The sequence below is a fragment of the Bos taurus genome, chromosome X (assembly GCF_002263795.3).
Source record: "Bos taurus isolate L1 Dominette 01449 registration number 42190680 breed Hereford chromosome X, ARS-UCD2.0, whole genome shotgun sequence".
Lineage (NCBI taxonomy): Eukaryota > Metazoa > Chordata > Mammalia > Artiodactyla > Bovidae > Bos > Bos taurus.
This window is the reverse complement of record NC_037357.1, coordinates 98,715,019-98,736,242: the sequence shown is the minus strand read 5'-3', so window position 1 is coordinate 98,736,242 and position 21,224 is coordinate 98,715,019. Positions and strand designations below refer to the sequence as shown.

At 36.9% G+C, this 21,224-nt stretch overlaps 1 protein-coding gene across 8 annotated transcripts in view; it reads left to right on the top strand.

Annotated features, from left to right (window-relative positions):
- Positions 1 to 21,224, top strand: part of KDM6A (lysine demethylase 6A) — a 179,563-nt gene that overhangs the window by 77,797 nt on the left and 80,542 nt on the right. For all 8 annotated transcript variants that reach the window (XM_024987737.2, XM_024987736.2, XM_024987732.2 and 5 more), the window contains exons 5-6: positions 6,222 to 6,280; positions 15,089 to 15,209. In XM_024987737.2, the coding sequence (XP_024843505.1) occupies positions 6,222 to 6,280; positions 15,089 to 15,209 (180 nt within the window). The remainder of the gene's footprint in view (positions 1 to 6,221; positions 6,281 to 15,088; positions 15,210 to 21,224) is intronic.

Here is a 21,224-nt window from a genome sequence, read left to right as displayed (position 1 = left end):
CCTATCTGTAATAGACATGAGTATTCATTTGGAAACTTGTTTCAAAAAGCTTAACTCTGTTTGCACTTGGGAATGTGTCAGATAATAATGATACTTGTGGAAAGAAGAGATGAGTGATGAGTGTGATGGATAGGAATTTGCCAAATTGAGAAATAGTTGAAGGAATGATGGCATTGGCTTTTTCAGCAAAGGAAGCAAATGTGTTTAAAATCATGGAAATGTGTAAGAGCATATTTTATTTATAGGTCTGCATGTCATTTGTCCTAGTTGAAGTGGTGGCTCTGAGATTGGGAAAGTTGAGCAAGAGTCATAAAATGAAGACCTTTATAGTCAGACTAGGTTATAGGGAATCTTCAAAGGAGTTTAAAATAAGAATTAAAAATGTTTGAGTTTTTGCAAGCTCTCTGGCAGTGGTGTGGAAAGTATGTTGAAAAGGATAGGGGGCAGGGGTATGGAAGGGGAGGCTAAGGTTTGGGAGCTGAGTTAGGAAACTGTTGAAACAGGCCAAGTAGACAAAGGCAAAGTCCTAAATTACCTAGAGAAACGCAGTAAAAATGGAGAAGGGGATAGATTCAAAAGCTTTGAGACGCAAAATGAACTTTGTGAAAAGAATGAATTTGGCTTATTGGTAGGGAGGAGGTAAGAGGAAAAGGAGGATTACTTTTTGGCTCGGTTAACTGGTGAGATTGCTATCATTGTAGCTTCAGAGTCTCCCATACAATGTAAGATTCATAGAGTTTCAGCTATTTGTAGTACATTCAACAGGTGGAGAGTACCCAGTTTGATTGACTGTTAATACCTTCCTCACTCTGGTGACCATGACATATTAACAGGAGGTGGAAGGAGAAGAAAGCAAAAACTTTCTGTTCTTTATGCAAAGAAACCCCATGGTAGAAATCTCACTGGCAAGAGCTCTTATGTCACCAACTTTTTTTCAGTGGAAGTAGCCAGGAAAAAGGGTATTGATGACAGTGGCTTCTGTGGGATTAAGAAAATTTGGCAGTAAGAGAAACTTATATGAGGTTGCCAACTGCTGACTTAATGAACCACACATCCTTGAGAATAACTTTAGACATAGTATAAAAGCCTTCAATATAAATGAATGGTAATCTTACTGTTATAATTTCTTAATTTGGGATTGTGATGAGTACTGTAATACAGTCTAGGTCAGAAGTTAGTAAACTTCTTTTGTAAAGGGCAACAGAGTAACTGTTTTAGATTTCATAAGCCAGATAGTCTCTGTGTTGTAACTGTTCGGCTCTACTGTTGGATCTGGAAGCAGCTATAGACAGCAAGTAAATGAGTGGGTGTAGCTGTGTTTCAGTACTACTTCATTTACAAAAATCTATGGCTGGCTGGATTGGCCCATGTGCCATAGTTTGCTGATACCTGATAGAGATGTTCTAATAACCTCTAAGGATTTGGACTGAAGCAGGAGTTTGTTTCATAAATAATACATTTCTCAGAAAGCTACTCCCCTAACTTCTCACAGTAGATTGAAGAATGACTTCATCACATTTAAATTCATTTTCCTATCAGTGCCTTTGCTCAGGTCATCCTTCTGCCTAGACCCATGTTTCTCAGTGGGGCTGCTATTGGCATTTTTGATGACTATACATTGGGAGGGAATACATTTTTATCAGGGCATGTAGCCATTCACAGCCCCAGGTCACTATTTCCAAAAATGTGTGAATTAGAACCACTGGCTGAGGTGGCTTGTTTTTCCTTCTCCTTTTCTAATCATCCTTAAGATACAGTACTGAAGTTCTACCTCTTTTCCTAGTCTTTATTATATAATCCTTAATTAACTCTTAAATGGTTAACAGCTTGGAATACATTATTCATGTAACTTCATAGTCATTTGTCTTTAGATTATAAATTCATTGATGGTAGGAGTTTTTGTCTGTTTTGTTCACTTCTGTCTTTCCAGTACCAGGAACTCTGTTATGACTCATAATAGGTGCTCAATAAATGTTCAAATTACATTGTCTTCTATTATGGAAAAATGAGACTTGCCTTCTTGCTGAGATTTATAAGCTCCTGATTAATAGAGACTATCCCTCATACTAATTCCGTGTCACCCAGGGAACTGAACTTGATACCGAACTGGGTGATGAAGTTTGCTAAACCTTTGGGCATCTGCTAGGTGGAGAGCACCGTGCATGCTAGGTGATAACTGGGTATACAGAGATGATTACATTTTTGTCTGATGGGATGGAGGTTAGTCAATACTCAAATAACAAAAATACAGTAGTTGAAAGAGTCAGCTCTGCAGGCAGACCTAGGTTCAGTTCCTGTGTCTGCCACTGTCTCTTGGAGCAGTTTGCTTAATTTCTCTTGGTTCTTTAATTTCAAAGAGCTGTTGTTCAGTTGCTAACTCTTTGAGACCCCATGGACTGTAGCTCTCCAGGCTTCCTTGTCCTCAGCTGTCTTCCTGGAGTTTGTTCAAATTCATGTCGGTGATGGTATCTAACCATCTCATCCTCTGCTGCCCACTTCTCCTTTTGCCTTCAGTCTTTCCCAACATCAGGGTCTTTTCCAGTGAGTCAGCTCTTCAAATCAGGTGGCCAAAGTGTTGGAGCTTCAGCATCAGTCCCTCCAATGAATATTCAGGGTTGATTTCCTTTAGTATTGACTGGTTTGATCTACTTGTAATCCAAGGGACTCTCAAACACCAGAATTCGAAAGCATTAGTTTTTTGGCGCCCAGACTTCTTGGTGGTCCAACTCTCACATCCATACATGACTACTGGAAAAACCATAGCTTTGACGATACGCACCTTAGTCGGCAAAGTTATGTCTCCACTTTTTAATGCACTGCCCAGCGTATTAGAACCTTTTAAAGAAATGATGTTAGCATTTTGCATAAAATTAAGTTCTTACTGTTGTACCATGTCGCATGCTAGGGACATTGTACTAAGGCAAAATTTAGAGGTTGTAAAGATTACCTCTGGCTTAAGGTGGGAGAAGCAACAAAGCTCCATAGGGAAAATGGCATAATAGGTCTAGATGGACTGATAGAATTTATACAGTGGCACGGGTGGTGACAATAAGTTTTCCTAGAGGCGAAGGATGAACTATGAACAGAGAAAATTGAGAGAATGTAGGATATGTACTGAAAGCAGAAAGATTCCTCGATAAACTCATATTTCCACCACATACCACACTACCTTCTCTGGGCAGTTACCTGATTTGGTGAAAGATGCTGTCTATTGTTATTCAACCATGGTCTCTTCCCCTCCACCTCCCCCACCTAGGGAGACAGTTGTGATTCAAATGTAGACTTTCTTGGGTAGAACATTTTGAATTAACTACTCTTGTATTCTGAATATCATACCTCCCCCCTCTACATACACAGTAAGTAGAGTGTGGGAGAGAGTACATTTTAATCAGTTCAGCTTGTTCAACCCTTGAGTATTGTCCTTGACACTTAGTAAAAGTTCACTTTATTTCAGCGACAGGGTGGGGTGGTAAAGGAGTGATCCTGATTGAAGCCATTTTCAACTAAATTTTAAAAATTTGAATATGAACTTTTGAATCCGATGTTTTCTGAGATCTTTGTGAATACCCCTGTAGCATGTAGTTATCTTATTCAGAGAATTGGTAATGAGGATCTAATGAAATTAAATTTGCATATTTATTGCATTTTAAGATATACTTAAGAAAACTTTTTCATTGCTTCCAGAAGGGTACATAGAATGCAAAGGAAATATATGACCCTAGAACAGATTTTAGTATTAAAAAGAATAACTGCATACCAATAAGTCGCCCAGGTGTTTATTATTCTTTGGACTTTAAATATCACTGGTTCTTTTCTGCAGTCATTGAATGACAGCAGTTGTGGGATAAGAACTATAGTTGGCTCACACCTAGCACAAAATGACTCTGAGAATGTTCTTTACTGTCTCCTAGAAATTCCCGGTAGGATTGAGTCCCTGTTGGCCACAGCTGCATAGCCATTCATGTCGTGGTTGTTGTTTAGTCACCAAGTGGTGTCCATCTCTTTTGTGATATCATGTAGCATGCCAGGCTCCTCTGCCTGTGGGATTCTCTAGGCAAGAGTACTAGAGTGGGTTGCCATTTTCTTCTCCAGGGGACCTTCCTGACCCAGGGATGAAACCCATGTCTCCTGCATTGGCAGGCGGATTCTTGACCACTGAACCTACCTGGGAAGCCCATAGTCATCCATACTACACCCTAATAGCTTCCTTACCTTCCCTGCCTTACTTCTCCAAATCCATTACTGGTGTTTTCTAGGGTAACTTCCCAAATAAAATACTTATACTAAAACCTTTTGTCTCAGGGTGTACTTCTGAGGAAATATAACCTTAAAATAATGCAGTAAGATATATTTTAGTAAGAGTTTGGAATTTTTAAGTTTTGGAATATAGAATTTGGATAACATATAGTCGGTACTCAGCTGTTTGCCCTTTTTAGAAAAAAGAGAGTAGCTAGCTAGTTTCCTGTATGGGGGCCGGAGGTTGTATTGAGTCTGGATAAGCATCTCTGTTTTGTAGTGCGTGCAAAAGGAATCACTGATGTTTATAGCCCCAAATGTAAGTGACTAGGTGTCATTTTAGCAGGTGGGTTTTTTGTTAATACTAAAATTATAGGTTATAGATTTATATTGTGCATTTACTTTGAATTCTAACTACCTTCCTGGCAACACTGAACATAAAATTAAATCCAGTCAGAAAGAACCAGAGAAAGAGTACAGAGATACAAGCTAGAGAGAATAAGATAGCATAATTCAAGCATTTTCTTATTCCTGAAAAATAGGTTTTTCTTTTAGTTTTACCTATGGAATTCTGCCGACAGATTTTTTTTTTAATTGAAGTATAGTTGAATTACAATGTTAATTTTTCCTGTATAGCAAAGTGACTCAGTTGTACATATATATATACACATTCTTTTTAATATCTCCTATTATGGTTTATCCCAGGACTTCGAATATGGTTGAATATAGTTCCTGTGCTATACAGTAGGATCTTATTGTCCATCCATTCTGGATGTAATCGTTTGTATCTACTAACCCCACACGTCCAGTCCATCTACCCCTGCTGTTGGCGATCACAAGTCTGTTTTCTGTTTCTCTGAGTCTGTTTCTATATCATAGGTTCATTTGTGTCATGTTTTAGGTTCCACATTATAAATTATTTAATAGTCTTTGTCTTTCTGACTTGACTTCACTTAGTATGATAATCTCTAGTTGGATTCATACTGCTACAAATGAAATTATTTTTATGGTTAAGTAGTAACCCATTGTGTATAAGTACTGCATCTTCTTTAGCCACTCATCTGTCTATGAGCATTTAGGTTGTTTCCCTCTCTTGGCTATTGTGAGTAGTGCTCCTGTGAACATAGAAGTGCACGTTATCTTGTTGAATTAGTTTTGTCCAGATACATATGCTCAGGAGTGGGATTGCAGGATCATATGGTAATTCTACTTTTAGTTTCCTGAGGGTGTCCATACTGTTTTTCATTGTGGATGCAACAACTTGCATTCCCACCAGAAGTGTAGGATGGTTCCCATCTCTCCACCCCCTCTCCAGCATTTGTTATTTATAGACTTTTAATGATGGCCATTCTGACTGGCCCACTCCAGTACTCTTGCCTAGAAAATCCCATGGGCGGAGGAGGCTGGTGGGCTGCAGTCCATGGGGTCTCGAAGAGTTGGACACGACTGAGCAACTTCACTTTGACTTTTCATTTTCATGCATTGGAGAAGGACATGGCAACCCACTCCAGTATGCTTGCTTGGAGAATCCCAGGAACGGGGGAGCCTGGTGGGCTGCTGTCTATGGGGTCGCACAGGGTCGGCCATGACTGAAGCAACTTAGCAGCAGCAGCATTCTGACTGGTGTGAGGTGATACCTAATTGTAGTTTTGATTTCATGGCCGACTCTGTGCGACCCCATAGACGGATGTTGAGCATCTTTTCATATGTCCATTGGCCATCTATATGTTGCTGACAGATTTTTTACTTCAGAACAAGTTTGATTGAAAAGAAACCACAGGATCTGTCCAAGTTGATTGGATTCTGTGCCATCTGTTGACTCTTAAGCTATTTTGGTGTTCTAAAGATATATTGTAAATATATTGTACTGCAGGATAGAGTGTTAATAACTTAAAACATCGTGGATACTATATTTTATAATAATAACATATGTATTAGATATAAATGCCTTTCTTAAAAGTCTCTTTTTTTCCCTTTCTTTTCAGAATGCTGCCTTTTTATATGGTCTTGGTTTGGTCTACTTCCATTACAATGCATTTCAGTGGTAAGTTGATGTAAAACTAGTAACTCCAGTTGTTTCTAGTATATAGCTTTTGTTTGCATTTTTCTGTTTGTGTGTGTATGTATGTGTAATAAATACAAAATATTTTAATATCAATAAGCCTACACTTTTCAATAATCTCTTGGAATTATTACTTTGTTCCTTTAGAGATATTGACCCCACCTTAGATAATTAAAAATGTATATGTTCCTAAAAGAATCTGGTATAAAGAAGACTTAGATTAGAAAGCTTTTGGAATTTCTGTTACTTATTATACCTGGTGGTCCCTAGCTTATTTGAACGGGGGAATGATTGTGCTCTCTGTTCTCGAGGTTTGTGGCTAAGTGATGCATGATGACCAGTATTTGCTTTTCAGACTTTTAGACATGCTGACTGCTCCTTCCCTTCCTCCTTCACCAAAACACACACGCACATGCACACACACTAGTACTTTCCAATTTCTTGTAGCTAGGGACTAGATTTTTAAACTCTCAGTTCTCTCTTCTGTAAAATAGTAATAATGGTACCACCTTCAGAGTCAGACATTAAATATGATAGAAATATGTAAGATTTTATAAACAGTAAAGTATATCGGATCCTGTTACTATGGCCTTTGCCCCCTTGTTGTTTTTCTGTTTACCAGACAAGACAGTAGCATTCTCTAGTGGAAAGAACATAATTGACAGATTGGTATTCTGTTCTCAGCACTTTTAGTTTGATCTGTTTGCTCGTGTGTGTGTTTTAGGTACATTGCAGTTAATTGTCTTTTCTACTCTAATAGAGTTTTGATGATCAAATTAGATAATGTACGTTTTGTAAACTGTAAAGCCCTATGTAGATTTTTTTTTTTTTTTTTGGAAATGTATTCAACTTTGTCAGAGTCCCTTCTAGTCTCCATAATTTTAAGCTTGAGTGAGTGCTTAGAAAGTCCAGAGGAACGTTTTTACCAAAGGTTATAACCCTGTCATATACCTGATGGGCACCGTGGATATTTATTACAGAGCTTTTCAATGTGCATTGGTAATGATGTGATATGATTGCTCTAAAGAGGAAACTTCAGGTATGAATGACTTTTCCCAGATGCCTTTTCTTTCCTCTTTGGTTTTGGTCCTGTTGGTTTTTGATCATCAATGGAAACACTGCATTGTTAGAGAACATCTGTGTGGATAGAGTATTATGCAAATCGTTCATTTTCATGGTAAACTTTACAAAGCTATAATTGGTCTTTATAAAGAAGTTTTGTAATATTTTTCTTTTAAATTATACATTGTTGTAGAACAATCTAAAATTTAAGCCTCCTAACTCTGTATGCAGTGTATCATGTATCATCAAGAGTAGATTAGGAGTGTTTTAAAATCTCTTAGGTTCTTAAAGATCCTATTTATAGAAAACTTTTAGAACCAGAAATGGCCTTAGAGATTAATTAGTTTTCTCCCTTAATTTTATAGATGAAGAAAACAAGAGATGTGTATGTGTGTGTGTAACTCAGTATTATGTAATTGGTTGCGGAAGCAAGCTCAGATTTCCCACTCTAATTATTTAGTCTATTGTAGTCTGTCTGCAAGTTTGAAGATTGATAGGCCATTATTTTTAATCAGTATTTATTATTGTTCTTCTGGGCGCATTTGTACAATCTTTATGGCCAGCCAGAAATAATTTAGGTGAAACTCAAGACAAGGAATGCTACACTTTTAGAAATGGACAGGTATACCTCACAGGAGTTAGTTTTTACCTACCTGTGATAACTTGTGAACTCTCTGTAGATCACAGATAAAAGCATAAAATCAATAATGAGGTGAAACCATCATCAGTTCAAAACTGGATTGCATTAAAAAGTGTGTGACCATGTCAAGTTAGGGGGCTTGTAGTGTGGAAAACTGTATCTTTTGATTCTTTATCTACATATGATTTCTGGTTCCTTCAGTTGCCTTAATGAAACTATATAAGAATGATACAATCTCTGAATTACGAAGTGCCTTCTGTTTTGTTGATCCTGTCCTGGTTACCATTTTGTCATGTCTTAAGTTTCAGCTCTAGCTGCTCCCTAAAGTGATATATCTCACACCTTTTCTCTCTTTTGTAAAATATTTATTCATTTTATCTGCTTGAGTCCTAGTTGTAGCACACAGGCTCTCTACTTGTGGCACATGCGCTCAGTAGTTGTGGTGTGAGGGCTTAGCTGCTCCAGGGGATGTGTGGTGAATTCTTAACCACGAGACCACCAAGGAAGTCATTCACACTCTCTCTTAATCCTTCATGGATGCATATTTTCTGTTTTCCTGATCAAATGTTCTTTCACAAACTGCCCCCAATTTTGCTTTCACTTACTTCATTATTACTTGAACAGCCACAAAATTAGAAAGCTTGGAGTAGGTGCTTGGTGAGAGTTTTAGAGTATAGCCTTAATGAATAGGAACTTCCTAGGTTAAGACTAAATTTGTGTGGGGATTTTTTTGTTTGTTGTATTTATAGGTAGCTATTAATTTCTGGGAGCAGCCCCCTCCACACACACACACTTAAGTGCTTTGGGATTTGTTGAAAAAATATTTGCAGAGAAAGGTATGGCATGCCTTTTTTTGTATTGTTAGCTCAGAATGGTCTAGCTCTGGAACATTTATAATGTAAGTAGAATTTAATATTTGGAAATGGTGTCTGTTGGTATTTAATTAGATTAAGTATTTGAGAAGAAAGCATGCAACCAACATGTGTGTTGGAGTTGGTGATAGTGACCTAATAAATTATTAAGAGCAATTTTATCAACTATGGGTTTTATCTTGTTAATCTGTCTTGTTTCTTGCCCTATTATGTTGCATCCTCTCCCCGCCCCGCCGCCCCCCCCACCCCCCCCCCCCACACACACCTTTTACTTTTGAATTGATGTTAGCCTCTTGAGTCAATTCAGTAACTTGGTCAGTTTTTCTACTTTGAGTTTGAGGAACCCAGTGTCAGAAACAGAGCAACTGTTAAATTCTTAGTAGATTTATCATAATGATTTAATTTTACTATTATCATACACAGTAACTTGTGACCAGACTTAAAAATTATATATCCAGAAGAAGAAAGGAAGACATAGAAGCCCAGAGTAAAATACATGCAGCAGAGCGCTAGAACCAGCATCTATAAAGCCATTCCTTTCCATGTTTATGCCCATGCCTTCACTTCATGAGGGTGGCAAATAGCTAAGGGTATCTTGAACTGAGCTTTTCCTTGCCTTTATAATAAGAAACTTATATCTTTGAGCGAAAAAAATTGAACCATGTACAGTAGTAAATTATTATAACTTGTAGCCATATTTCTGAATATACCCCCTTGAAAATCCTACCATTCCTCTTTCTTTAGCTTGTAACCTTTTGTATCCCCACTGATCAATATCAGAATGATCTTATGGTAGCAAATCTAACAGCTACATAATTCTTTGCCAGAGGCAGAGGATTTTGGAAATTACCTTCCCAAATCTGATTGATAAGGCCTGGTAAGGAAATGTAGTGATTATTATGTTGACATCAGCAAAGAGTAGGGTAATGGGATGCAGGTGAGTTCAAAAAGACAGATGTTAACACGTTACAAGTGAATTTTCTCCAGGATTCATTTCCAATTAGAAGTGTACCAATTATTTGTACCAGTTACCAAGTGTTCTTAAGGGTATAGTAATCTTTGCTTGCCTTGTAAAGTCACTGCTTTGAGTGCAAACATAAACATAAACCTAATGTATTAGAGATAACCACCATTGACCTTGAGGCTTGTTTAACATGGAGTCAGGCAAAAACTTAATATTTAATATATGTTTTCTGAGCTATCATTATGCAAACTAATTATCTTAGACCAGAGTTTAAGTATATTTCTATTAAAATAAAGCAGTTGATGTTAACATATGTTGAATTTATTCTGTTTGCTTCTGTTTTGGAAAAAACTAGCAGATAAATAGGTAGTTTTGGTAAAATCATGCTTACCAGTGACACATAGATTGCCAGAGAGAATTTGGAAGGGTTTGGACTGATTAAGCCTCAGGGAAATTATGAATATAAATATAAACTTCACAATGGAGAGGAGAAAAAAATCCCACTGTCTGCAGTGATGAAATGAAGCTGACTGAAGAGGGCAAAAGACCCAAGAGGTAATACATTAGCAAATGTCAATGTGAATAAACCAGTGTATGATACGTCTAACTTAGCCTCACATTTAAGATTCTCTCTGTTTCAACCTCAAATGATCTTTCTAACCTTATTGTTCCCCTAAATAGATTCTTTGTGTGAGTCACTACTGTATTAACATTTCACTGAAAATGTCTTGAGCATTTTTCACCCATGTAACTTGTTTTATGCCATTTACTTTGTTTGGTCTCCTTCTCTTTCCATCTCTACCTTTAAATATCTTACCTGTCTCTGAGTTCTTCATTAAATCTTACTAATTGTCTCATTTAGATGGAACGTCTAAATTTCCTAAGTGTGTGTGTATCGAAGTATTTATTTGTTTTGTGTATGTGTTATTACTGATTTAGGGCTAAACTTGTGAAATTACTTCCCTTATCCTGTCAGATATGCCTGAGGGAAATCTCTGGACTCACCTTTATTAGCTCCAGAGAACTTAAAGTTTTATTTTGTCTCTTTAAATGTGCTCAAACTGTGCCAGGGTGTTTACTTAATATCATCATTTTTCTATAGTTTGGTAAAATTCTAAAGGAGGCTTTTTAAAAAATGACTTTCTAGAAACCTTATTAAAAATGAACATTGCTTTAAAATACAGTCAGCGTGTGTGTTTTTTGTAGGTAGTACTATTAAGGTTTTAGTTTTTTATAATTTTCTTTTAAAAATTGTTAGCAGTGTCTAACAAATGTAAAATTTTAAACTGAAAATCTATAGGTATAATTATGGTGATTAAAAAACCGTTTTTAGATTTTAAGGAAAAAATGCATGAATAGTTATGCATACAATATGCACTTTTATTTCGGTAGAAATTATGCTTTAATATTTGAAAATTGTAAGCCTTTCTAAGCATTATATCATTAACAGTATTTTATGGTTTTAAGTAGCCATTTCTCATGTTCTGAAATTGTCTGTTGATCAGAATACTGATGTCAGCAGAATTTGTATGTGTTGGTGGTGTAGTCTAACTTGCACTGTAGAGACCATACTCTGGTTGCATGTGGTTTGGTGAGATATGAGTGTATTAAAATGATGACCAAAATTAGTCTGAGTTGTACCTGTTTTCTCCACACAGCGCTCTCCCCATTCTAATACACAAACACATTCTTTTTTCTGTTTCTTCTCTCACCCCCAAGGGGTGGAAGCAACATATAGGAGAGGAAGATGGGAAAAGTTCAGAAAAGGAAATGAAAATGAACTTAATCTATTTTGTTAGCTCAGGGGAACTCTGATCAGTAAAGAGACTATGGAGTGTCCCTTCCCACCCCCTCAACAAGAAATCCAGTTTGCTAGCTATGAAAGTGATGACACCAGTAAACAGATACTAGACATTTTCCTGTAATGTCTAGAGTATTTGAAAATAAAAGAGGAATGTAGACCTCAAGGAATAGACCACTTGGAAAAACTGGAGATAGCACACTGGTAAGTAGAGAATAAAATGATTTGATTATAGAGTGGCCCTAACTGCTGGTTAATACTAAGCAAAAAAAAAAATGGTATTGAGTTTGGGTGGTGAGTCTTAAAGGTAATATTGCATTTAGAGTGAAGCAGAAGAATGAAAATATTTCAGGTCAGGAGACTATCCTCAGGAGAAGCAGTGAAAGCAAGAGGGCCAATATTTACATGAAGGAGTTCCTGAGATGCGCCAGCTCACAGTTGAAGAGGAGCAGTGTTAGGGCATGACTGGGAATGGGGTGTTCACAGACCTTAAATGCGACATGGAGCATTTGACTTGAGTGTCATGGTTATTAGTAGGCCATCATAGGAGCTACATATTTGAGGAAGCATAGGCAAGCCAGAGCAGAGCAAGGGGAGTCTTTAAGGAGTCTTTCAGTTATCTACTAATGAGATATTGAAGATTGAGTCTGGAAGTATTGAAGTCGAGGGAAACTTGGAAACAACCTGGAGAACTTGACGAATAGATGTATAGTTCAACCTTGTCATAGGCACTTGTAATAGTCCTTAAAGAGCAGTAAGGTGTAGCCCCGACTAGTGTATTGGAACATGTGTTTTTGCTGATAGGTTAATTAAAAAAAAAAAAAAAATTCCCAGTATGTTAACCTATATAGAGAACTTGTTTTCTTTGTAGTTGTGTAACATTTCAAAGTAATAACTAAAGGCATGTATAAAATAAAACACATTTACCAAAGGTTGGGCAAAGGATGGAAATAGAAACTGAGATGGAGTAGGAAATATTTTTCCTGAAGGGTTGCTGTTGATGCTTTGTGTTTTCATTCTTCCCTTTCACATACATCCTTTCTTGGACTGTTTTTCTTCCTATCTTCTTTTTCTCCTTTGATCTTTCTATCCTTTGCTGCCTTCCACTTCCATCCTCCTCCTTTCCTGTATATGTCTCAGGCCTGCCTCGGTTTTTTGGGGGGTGGGGTGGGGTGTTTTTGGTTTTGTTTTTTTGAATTTTTACTGGACTATATAGTTTATAAGGTTGTGTCAATTTCAGCTGTACAGTGTGTGTGTGTGTGTGTGTGTGTACATATATCCATTCTTTACTGTCTGGATTTTTAATAGGACTTTATGAAGTATTTATTATTATTATAAATGCTTAAAATTGCACACATTTAACTATACATCTTTACATGTTATTTATAAAAATAAACAGAAATGTCACTTGGGTTGAGAAATAAAAAATTACTATCGCCCTGAAGTGTAAGTGAAAGTAGCTCAGTAGTGTCTGACTCTTTGTGACCTCCATGGAATTCTCCAGGCCAGAACACTGGAGTGGGTAGCCTTTCCCTTCTCCAGTGGATCTTCCCAACCCAGGATCAAACCCAGGTCTCTCCTGCATTGCAGGTGAATTCTTTACCAGCTGAGCCACAAGGGAAGCCCAAGAATACTGGAGTGGGTAGTCTATCCCTTCTCCAGCGGATCTTCCTGACCCAGAAGCTTCTACTATTGCCCTAGAAGCTTCCAGAAGCCCCTGAATTCCTGTTCCCAGTCACATCTTACCTTTTAATTGGTATCATTTACTGCCACAGTTATTCTCCTCCTAACCTTTTTATGCCTCTCCCCCAACATGTGAGTTGTGTTCCCCCAACATACACACACCCTCTCACAGGCACACACATACACACACATGCACTTGCTTGAGCACACAATCTGTTCTATTAGAAAAAGGTGCCTCTAGACATGACCAAGAGAATACAGAGGCTGAAACTGCACCTCTTCTTATGAAAAAGGTTTGAGAAAAGTACAGAGACCTTCTTAGCAGTATGCAGATGAGTATCTTGAAGTCTGATTGAGAGGAGCAGGAAGCCACCTTTGAATAAGAAAGGTAATTTTCTTCGAATTTTTACATGAATTCTTTCATACCATGTCTTTGACTCCCCTCTTCTGTCTATACACACTAAATAGCAAAATACATAAATAACCCAACCCATTTGAAATCCCATGTAACACAGAGATGCTGAACTCCTTTTCAGGAAGAAATTATTTAGCCAGATGTAAAGGTATCTGATACCAGACCTATTGCCCCCACTCCTCACAATAAATATTACTGTTCAGGACCCTTAATATTGTAATAAATACATAGTTTTTCTGGAGGTGGAATAGATAGTATACAAGTCAAAATAAAGTTGCTTAAAGACATAGGGCATATTGTTTTGCTCTATTTTATGGTAGTATATTTTGAAGTTTTATGTAAAAGTTTGACTTTTATTTTGGAATTATCTAAGATTCCAGGTAGCCTCCTTTAAGATTAAATAAAAGCAATGAATAGTTGATTAAAAGCTTTGCAAAGCATTTATTAGCCTGTACTTGAAATAAGCCTTAAATCATGTAGAGAGATATAAAATGATGCCTAAAATACTGTGTATCTGATACTATATATCTGATACTAAAATTCAAATTAGACATTTTTCTTTGTCAAAATTTTAATTTCATTTTTAAGTACATAGTAACATTCATGTGATCAAATTAAATGGTATAAAAAATGTATTCAGTGAAAAGTGTTCCTTCTTCATCCTTGTATTAAGTTCTACTGGTCATTAAGACTTTTTGTGATAAAATGTGAATTTGGGGTAAAAATACATCAAGTGACAGAATAGAGAGCCCAGAAACAGATCAAGATGTTTGATGAGGACATTTGATTTAGAGCAATGTGGCTCTGTAGAGCTGTGGTAAGGATGGTCTTTTCTATGTATGATGTAGGGGCTATCGAATATTTGTATAGAAAAAGATGAAAACGTTATATAAAAAATAAAGTATAGATGGATTGCAAACCTAAATATGAAAGAAATAAAAAGTTTTAAAAAAGAAGACTTCATTTTATGGAGTAGACTAGAAACAGGATTAATCTCCCTTAAAAACAAAACTATCCACCTGCTCTATTCTCTCTCTCTCAGGAAATTCCAGAAACAGTGAAATCAGTTATTAACATTGAGAATTTTATTAAGCCATAAAATGTTATTTGAATAATTAAGAATTAATTCAACTTATCTTCCTTTTTTTCTCTTTTTATATTATACACTTAACATAAAAAACCCAAGAACCCCTTCTCAGTCTTTTTTTTTTAAGCTATCCATTGACATCAGTTTTATAAAACTGGCATTTCCTTTAAAACAGAATTGCATAAAACAGAAATTTACTGTGTTACCATGAAAAAATTCATGTAATTGTTAAAAAGTAAAGATATCTTTTGTCTATGTTCTTTCAGGGCAATTAAAGCATTTCAGGAGGTGCTTTATGTTGATCCCAGCTTTTGTCGAGCCAAGGAAATTCATTTACGGCTTGGGCTTATGTTCAAAGTGAACACAGACTATGAGTCTAGTTTAAAGGTAGGTTGTTGGGTTTTATCAAAGATACAGTGTTTCATTTTTTGTGCTTTTGAGGGGGGTTGTCAAATATTAGAACATTGAGAAATGTTGGAATTTGTATTGGTACTTCAAAAGAAAATTTGAAAATTTAGATGAAAGAACTTTTATCAGCCATGAACTGGAAGATGCATATGTTTGGGTTTCGGAGTACATTATGCTAAGACATAAGCAAGTAATTATATCAGTAAACTTCTTTTCTTTTTAAAGTTTGAATTGTGGTCCGTCATCAGGAAAGGGCGAAGGTTTCAACGTCGATTTGAACACCTGAATCACTCCACTGTTAGTGATGGGTCAGAACCAGCTGCTCAGTGATTCTGTATCTGTGACCCCATCTTTTGACCATTTACTTGTATGGGTCTCACTAGGTGTCACTAGGCCAACAGAGCATGTCCCATATCTTAAATTATTTTAAAAAAGGGTGTTCTTCGGTAGTCATTTCAACTGCTAGTTTGTGAGTATAAACATTGTTGGGCAAAATAGCACATCATTGCTTAAATATTACATTTCTCAAGTTTTTCATTTGAGTTTCCTGTGCTATTTATGCCATGACTAGGTGTTACTGGGCTTTTCATGAAAATAGTGCTTCCCTGCTTGACAAAAGTATTGATTTTTGAAAGGATTAGAAGTTCTAGGAAAAGCTTAATTTTTTGTGAGTTTACGGCTGTGATGGTTGCCATGTTCTAAATATCTCCATTGTATGCTGTCTTCATGCTGAAGGGTCAGGAGGGAGATAAAAAAAGATAATGCTTTACAGTAGGTTGTAATTTGAATTCACTAATAAGGAACTACTGAAATTTTAAAAAAGTACTTAGGAATGCCTAATTGCTCTAGAGTTGTAAAGTAGACACTTTCACAAATACCGTTTCTGTCTTCCATGAGTTTATACAGAATAGTGCTGTTGGTATGAAAGAGAGGTATACACCCCAAAACACTAAAGTAAGTAGATTGTGAAAATATTCAGATCACACATTTGTCAAAGGTGAGTACAGTTTGAGGAATAGGCCCTAGGGCAAATGTAAGTAATGTGGAGAAGTTGATCAGTTTTCCTCAAGCTTAAAGCAGCCTGTCTCAAACTGTATTTTGGCATGTGAGTGGACTTGAAACACCTTGCATATTTTGACCTCCTGTTGGACAGTCGCAGTGTATACTAGCAAATCAGATTTTATGGTGGCTCCAGGTTGGTTTCCAGGTGTGATCAAAGTGAAATGATTTCTTTTTCATATTTCATAAAGAAAAGCATTATATGGTAATGGTATAGGTGCTTAGTGTAGTGCCGGCATATAGTAAGTACTCAGTAAATACCTGATTTATTGTGTTGTAGAGGACAAAGATCCTTACTTTTTGTTGATCATTTCAAGAACACTTTGCATCTCATTGGCCAAAATTAGACCACATGGCCATTTTCAGTGATTCCTTATCAAAGATTTGGTTATTCTGTTCTATTCTTTGGATCAGTTATGTCCTGTTTTGAGCAGAGCTCAATTTCCTAAGCATGCTTTTCCTATCAAATAGAAGAGTGAGGGGTGGGTAAAAAAGAGTGTTTTTATATGGGGGTAGTGCATACAATCTGTCCATTACAGATCTAGTCTTTTCTGCCTCATTTTCTTTCCCTCTCAGGGATAGAGATACAACATATACAGTATGTTTTAGATGGTAAAATATTTAAATAAAATGCAGTTTATTTTCATAATAGATTCCTGCTTTTCACCCACACATGAAATGCATTCCAGGGCCTCCTGTTTTATTTCTATCTCTGGTAATAACTTTTCTCCCAAAATGTACTTTTGAAACAGATTCATTCTGTTTTGGTACCATGTAAATAGCTCTCAGAGCAAGCAAATTTGGTTTTAAAATTTGACCCTGCCACTAAACTAATTGTGTGACTTGGGCAATGTGCCTAACTTTTCTGATCCTCTTTCTGTCTGTGTGTGTGTGCTTAGTTGCTCACTTGTGTCCCACTCTTGCAACCCCACAGATTATAGCCTGCCAGGTTCTCCTGTCCATGGGATTCTCCAGGCAAGAATACTGGAGTGGGTTGCCATTTCGTTCTCCAGGGGATCTTCCCGACCCAGGAATCGAACCCAGGTCTCCTGCATTGCAGGCAGATTCTTTACCGACTGAGGTACCAGGGAAGCCCCTTTCAGTCTGTAGAACTGGAATAACTACCTACTCCACAAGATTGTCACAAAGATTAAACAATATATATATCAAAGTCTCTGTTAAATAAGTTTTTTTAGCCCTTCTTTTTTAGTTCTCAGTTTTACCATATCTAAAACTCTGATTTGGGGCCAGTATTAGATATTGTTTGTATGAAATCCATTTTCTTGTCCTAAATTTTAATACTTGTATTTTTGACATACTGCCCACCCTCAGAAATATGAAGTTAATGCCCACCTTACTTTTCAACTAGTGGTGTTATTTTTCCATTAAATTGGTCAGTAAAGATTTCACATGTTTAGTTGAGTGATGGAGGTACCTATTCTTAGTTTATTAACTAGTTTAGTAATATCTGAACCAGAGTCCATTTCAGGGTGACATTTCTACATGATACTGTATGGCTTTTCTGCTTCATATAATACACCCTCAGGTGGGAGTAGTTGCCTATTTACCTCCATATAATTAATTCAGAATTTTATTTCATTATTTTTTAATGATATTAATGATAATTGCTTACATTTGTTATGTATTTGAGGCAGTGTGCTATTGCTGCATCAGAAAAGCATGCCAGTTTAGACAAGTAGTTTTATATGATGCTTCTAATTTTTACACCTTGGCAGAGTATTAAAATTATTTCCTTCATATGGAGCTAATAAATGCAAAATAGGATGTAATATCACCCATATTCTTTGGTCAGTTAATGCATCTATTTTAATTTAACGAATTTCACATAAAAATTCTCCCTGATATTTAGATATTTAAGTTCCCCTGAAATAATGGCAGCATTCAATATTTTTTTTAAAGGTAGATAAAGAAGGTGGCTTTTTTTTATGGGAACTTGTGGATTGTTGACTGGAATACCAGTGTAAGTCCCCTTATAATTTGATATTTGAAGATGATAAGTGCAGATTGAAGGGAATAATATGAAGGGATTAAGAAGATGAGAATTGAAAGAGGAGATTCAAAGGAAATGGGTTGAACTCAAATGAGACTTGTGTGTTAGCTTGGCATTACAACAGGTGCTTCGTGTTTCTTGAATGGATAGCTTAATAAAATGAAAGAGGCAATAAAATGACAAAATGCCTCTCATGAGATTGGCTGGAAACATTGGGGAGAAAAGATGAGGCTGATTGTATTTGTCATCTTCTACACAAACTGACAGTGCAGTTTTCTCTAGATGCCCCCTGTTCACCAGTTCGTTCTGCTGTCTCCCTTCTATTATCATACCTCACATGAAGCTTCTGAGTGAAATAGCATTTTACGTTTTTTTCAAAAAACACTCTTCTCCAGAAACTGCTTCATTTCCAGGTATCTGATTTGATATCATACTTCAGACTCAGGAATTTTGTTTTTTTTTTCTTATTCCAAGAAATTAAGGCAGAAAGAATGAGTAAAGGCATGATGATGTGTATTTCCTTTTAGAAACCACTTTTGGAATCTGTGAAATACCTCCTGTCTTTTACTATTCTACTCATATAAATCATTTCCTTCATTTAATTGAGATACTATGAATTATAAAAATATTTGCTCAGAATTTCAATACCAGCTATTAAATTAATTTTAATCAGGCCTTAAGTTTCTAAGATATATCTGTAGTATTTTTTGTTGAAGCTTTAACTGCATATTTTTATTCATTCAGTTGTCTAAAGATAATAAAAGTTGCTGTTATTTCTCTATACCCACTCCTGGCCTGCTTCCTTTATTTGTTAAATAACTTAACTCTTCTTATTGGCACTTTGAAAATTTTAGGCTTTTAAAATTTTAAAACTTTTTTTATTGAGATAGAATTGACATACAACTTTGAGTAAGTTTAATTTGTACAATGTGTGCTTCAGTAATATGTGAACCGTGAACTTCCTGATGTTCAGGCTGGTTTTAGAAAAGGCAGAGGAACCAGAGATCAAATTGCCAACATCCACTGGATCATCAAAAAAGCAAGAGAGTTCCAGAAAAACATCTATTTCTGCTTTATTGACTATGCCAAAGTCTTTGACTGTGTGGATCACAATAAACTGTGGAAAATTCTGAAAGAGATGGGAATACCAGACCACCTGATCTGCCTCTTGAGAAATTTGTATGCAGGTCAGGAAGCACCAGTTAGAACTGGACATGGAACAACAGACTGGTTCCAAATAGGAAAAGGAGTCCATCAAGGCTGTATATTGTCACCCTGTTTATTTAACTTATATACAGAGTACATCATGAGAAATGCTGACTGGAAGAAACACAAACTGGAATCAAGGTTGCCGGGAGAAATATCAGTAACCTCAGATATGCAGATGACACCACCCTTATGGCAGAAAGTGAAGAGGAACTAAAAAGCTTCTTGATGAAGGTGAAAGTGGAGAGTGAAAAAGTTGGCTTAAAGCTCAACATTCAGAAAACGAAGATCATGGCATCCAGTCCCATCACTTCATGGGAAATAGATGGGGAAACAGTGTCAGACTTTATTTTTCTGGGCTCCAAAATCACTGCAGATGGTGACTGCAGCCATGAAATTAAAAGACGCTTACTCCTTGGAAGGAAAGTTATGACCAACGTAGATAGCATATTCAAAAGCAGAGACATTACTTTGCCAACAACGGTTCGTCTAGTCAAGGCTATGGTTTTTCCTGTGATCATGTATGGATGTGAGAGTTGGATTGTGAAGAAGGCTGAGTGCCGAAGAATTGATGCTTTTGAACTGTGGTGTTGGAGAAGACTCTTGAGAGTCCCTTGGACTGCAAGGAGATCCAGCTAGTCCATTCTGAAGGAGATCAGCCCTGGGATTTCTTTGGAAGGAATGATGCTAAAGCTGAAAGTCCAGTACTTTGGCCACTTCATACGAAGAGTTAACGCATTGGAAAAGACTCTGATGCTGGGAGGGATTGGGGGCAGGAGGAGAAGGGGATGACAGAGGATGAGATGGCTGGATGGCATCACTGACTCGATGGACGTGAGTCTGAGTGAATTCCGGGAGTTGGTGATGGACACGGAGGCCTGGCGTGCTGCGATTCATGCGGTCGCAAAGAGTCGGACACGACTGAGCGACTGATCTGATCTGATATCATCACCATACCATATATCACCATCACCATATATCATCACCACCAATTTGACACATTATCATCATCACCATAGCATTTCCTAATAACATCTCTGTCATGCCAGATAATTATCTTTTTTTTGTATGTGAGAACAGTTAAGATCTAGTCTCTTAGCTTCAAAATTTATAGTACAGTATCGTTGATACAGTAATCTCTATACTGTAATCTAGTTATCTGCTAGTTTCACATTTGTACCTTTCAACCACCCCAGTTCCCATTTTGGTAGTGGAATTTGGTTTCTCCTGAGTATAATGTCACTGTCTGGGCAGAGAATGGTCACTGCCCTTTGTCTTCTGTCCATTTTTCCTCATTTATGGACAGAAATCTTTTCCCTGCTCTTTCATTTTTCAACTGTTCATCAACTGTACTTTTTAATCTTTTCTTTGTATTATCTGGGGCTTTCCAGCTGGCGCTAGTGATAAAAAACCCACATGCCAGTGCAGGAGACATAAGAGACAACAGGTTCTATCCCTGGGTCAGGAAGACCCCCTGGAGAAGGAAATGGCAACCCATTCCAGTATTCTTGCCTAGAGAATCCCATGGATAGAGGAGCCTGGTGGGCTACAGTCCATGGGGTTGCAGAGAGTCAGACACAACTGAAAGTGACTTAGCAGTTTAGCACTTTCTGTGTATTATCTGGTATGAGGTGATCTGCTCATTGGTTTATCTGTCCACTAATGCTTTCTCCACTTCAATCTGCCTGCCCAGTTTTATTTTTCCTTTTGGTATTTAT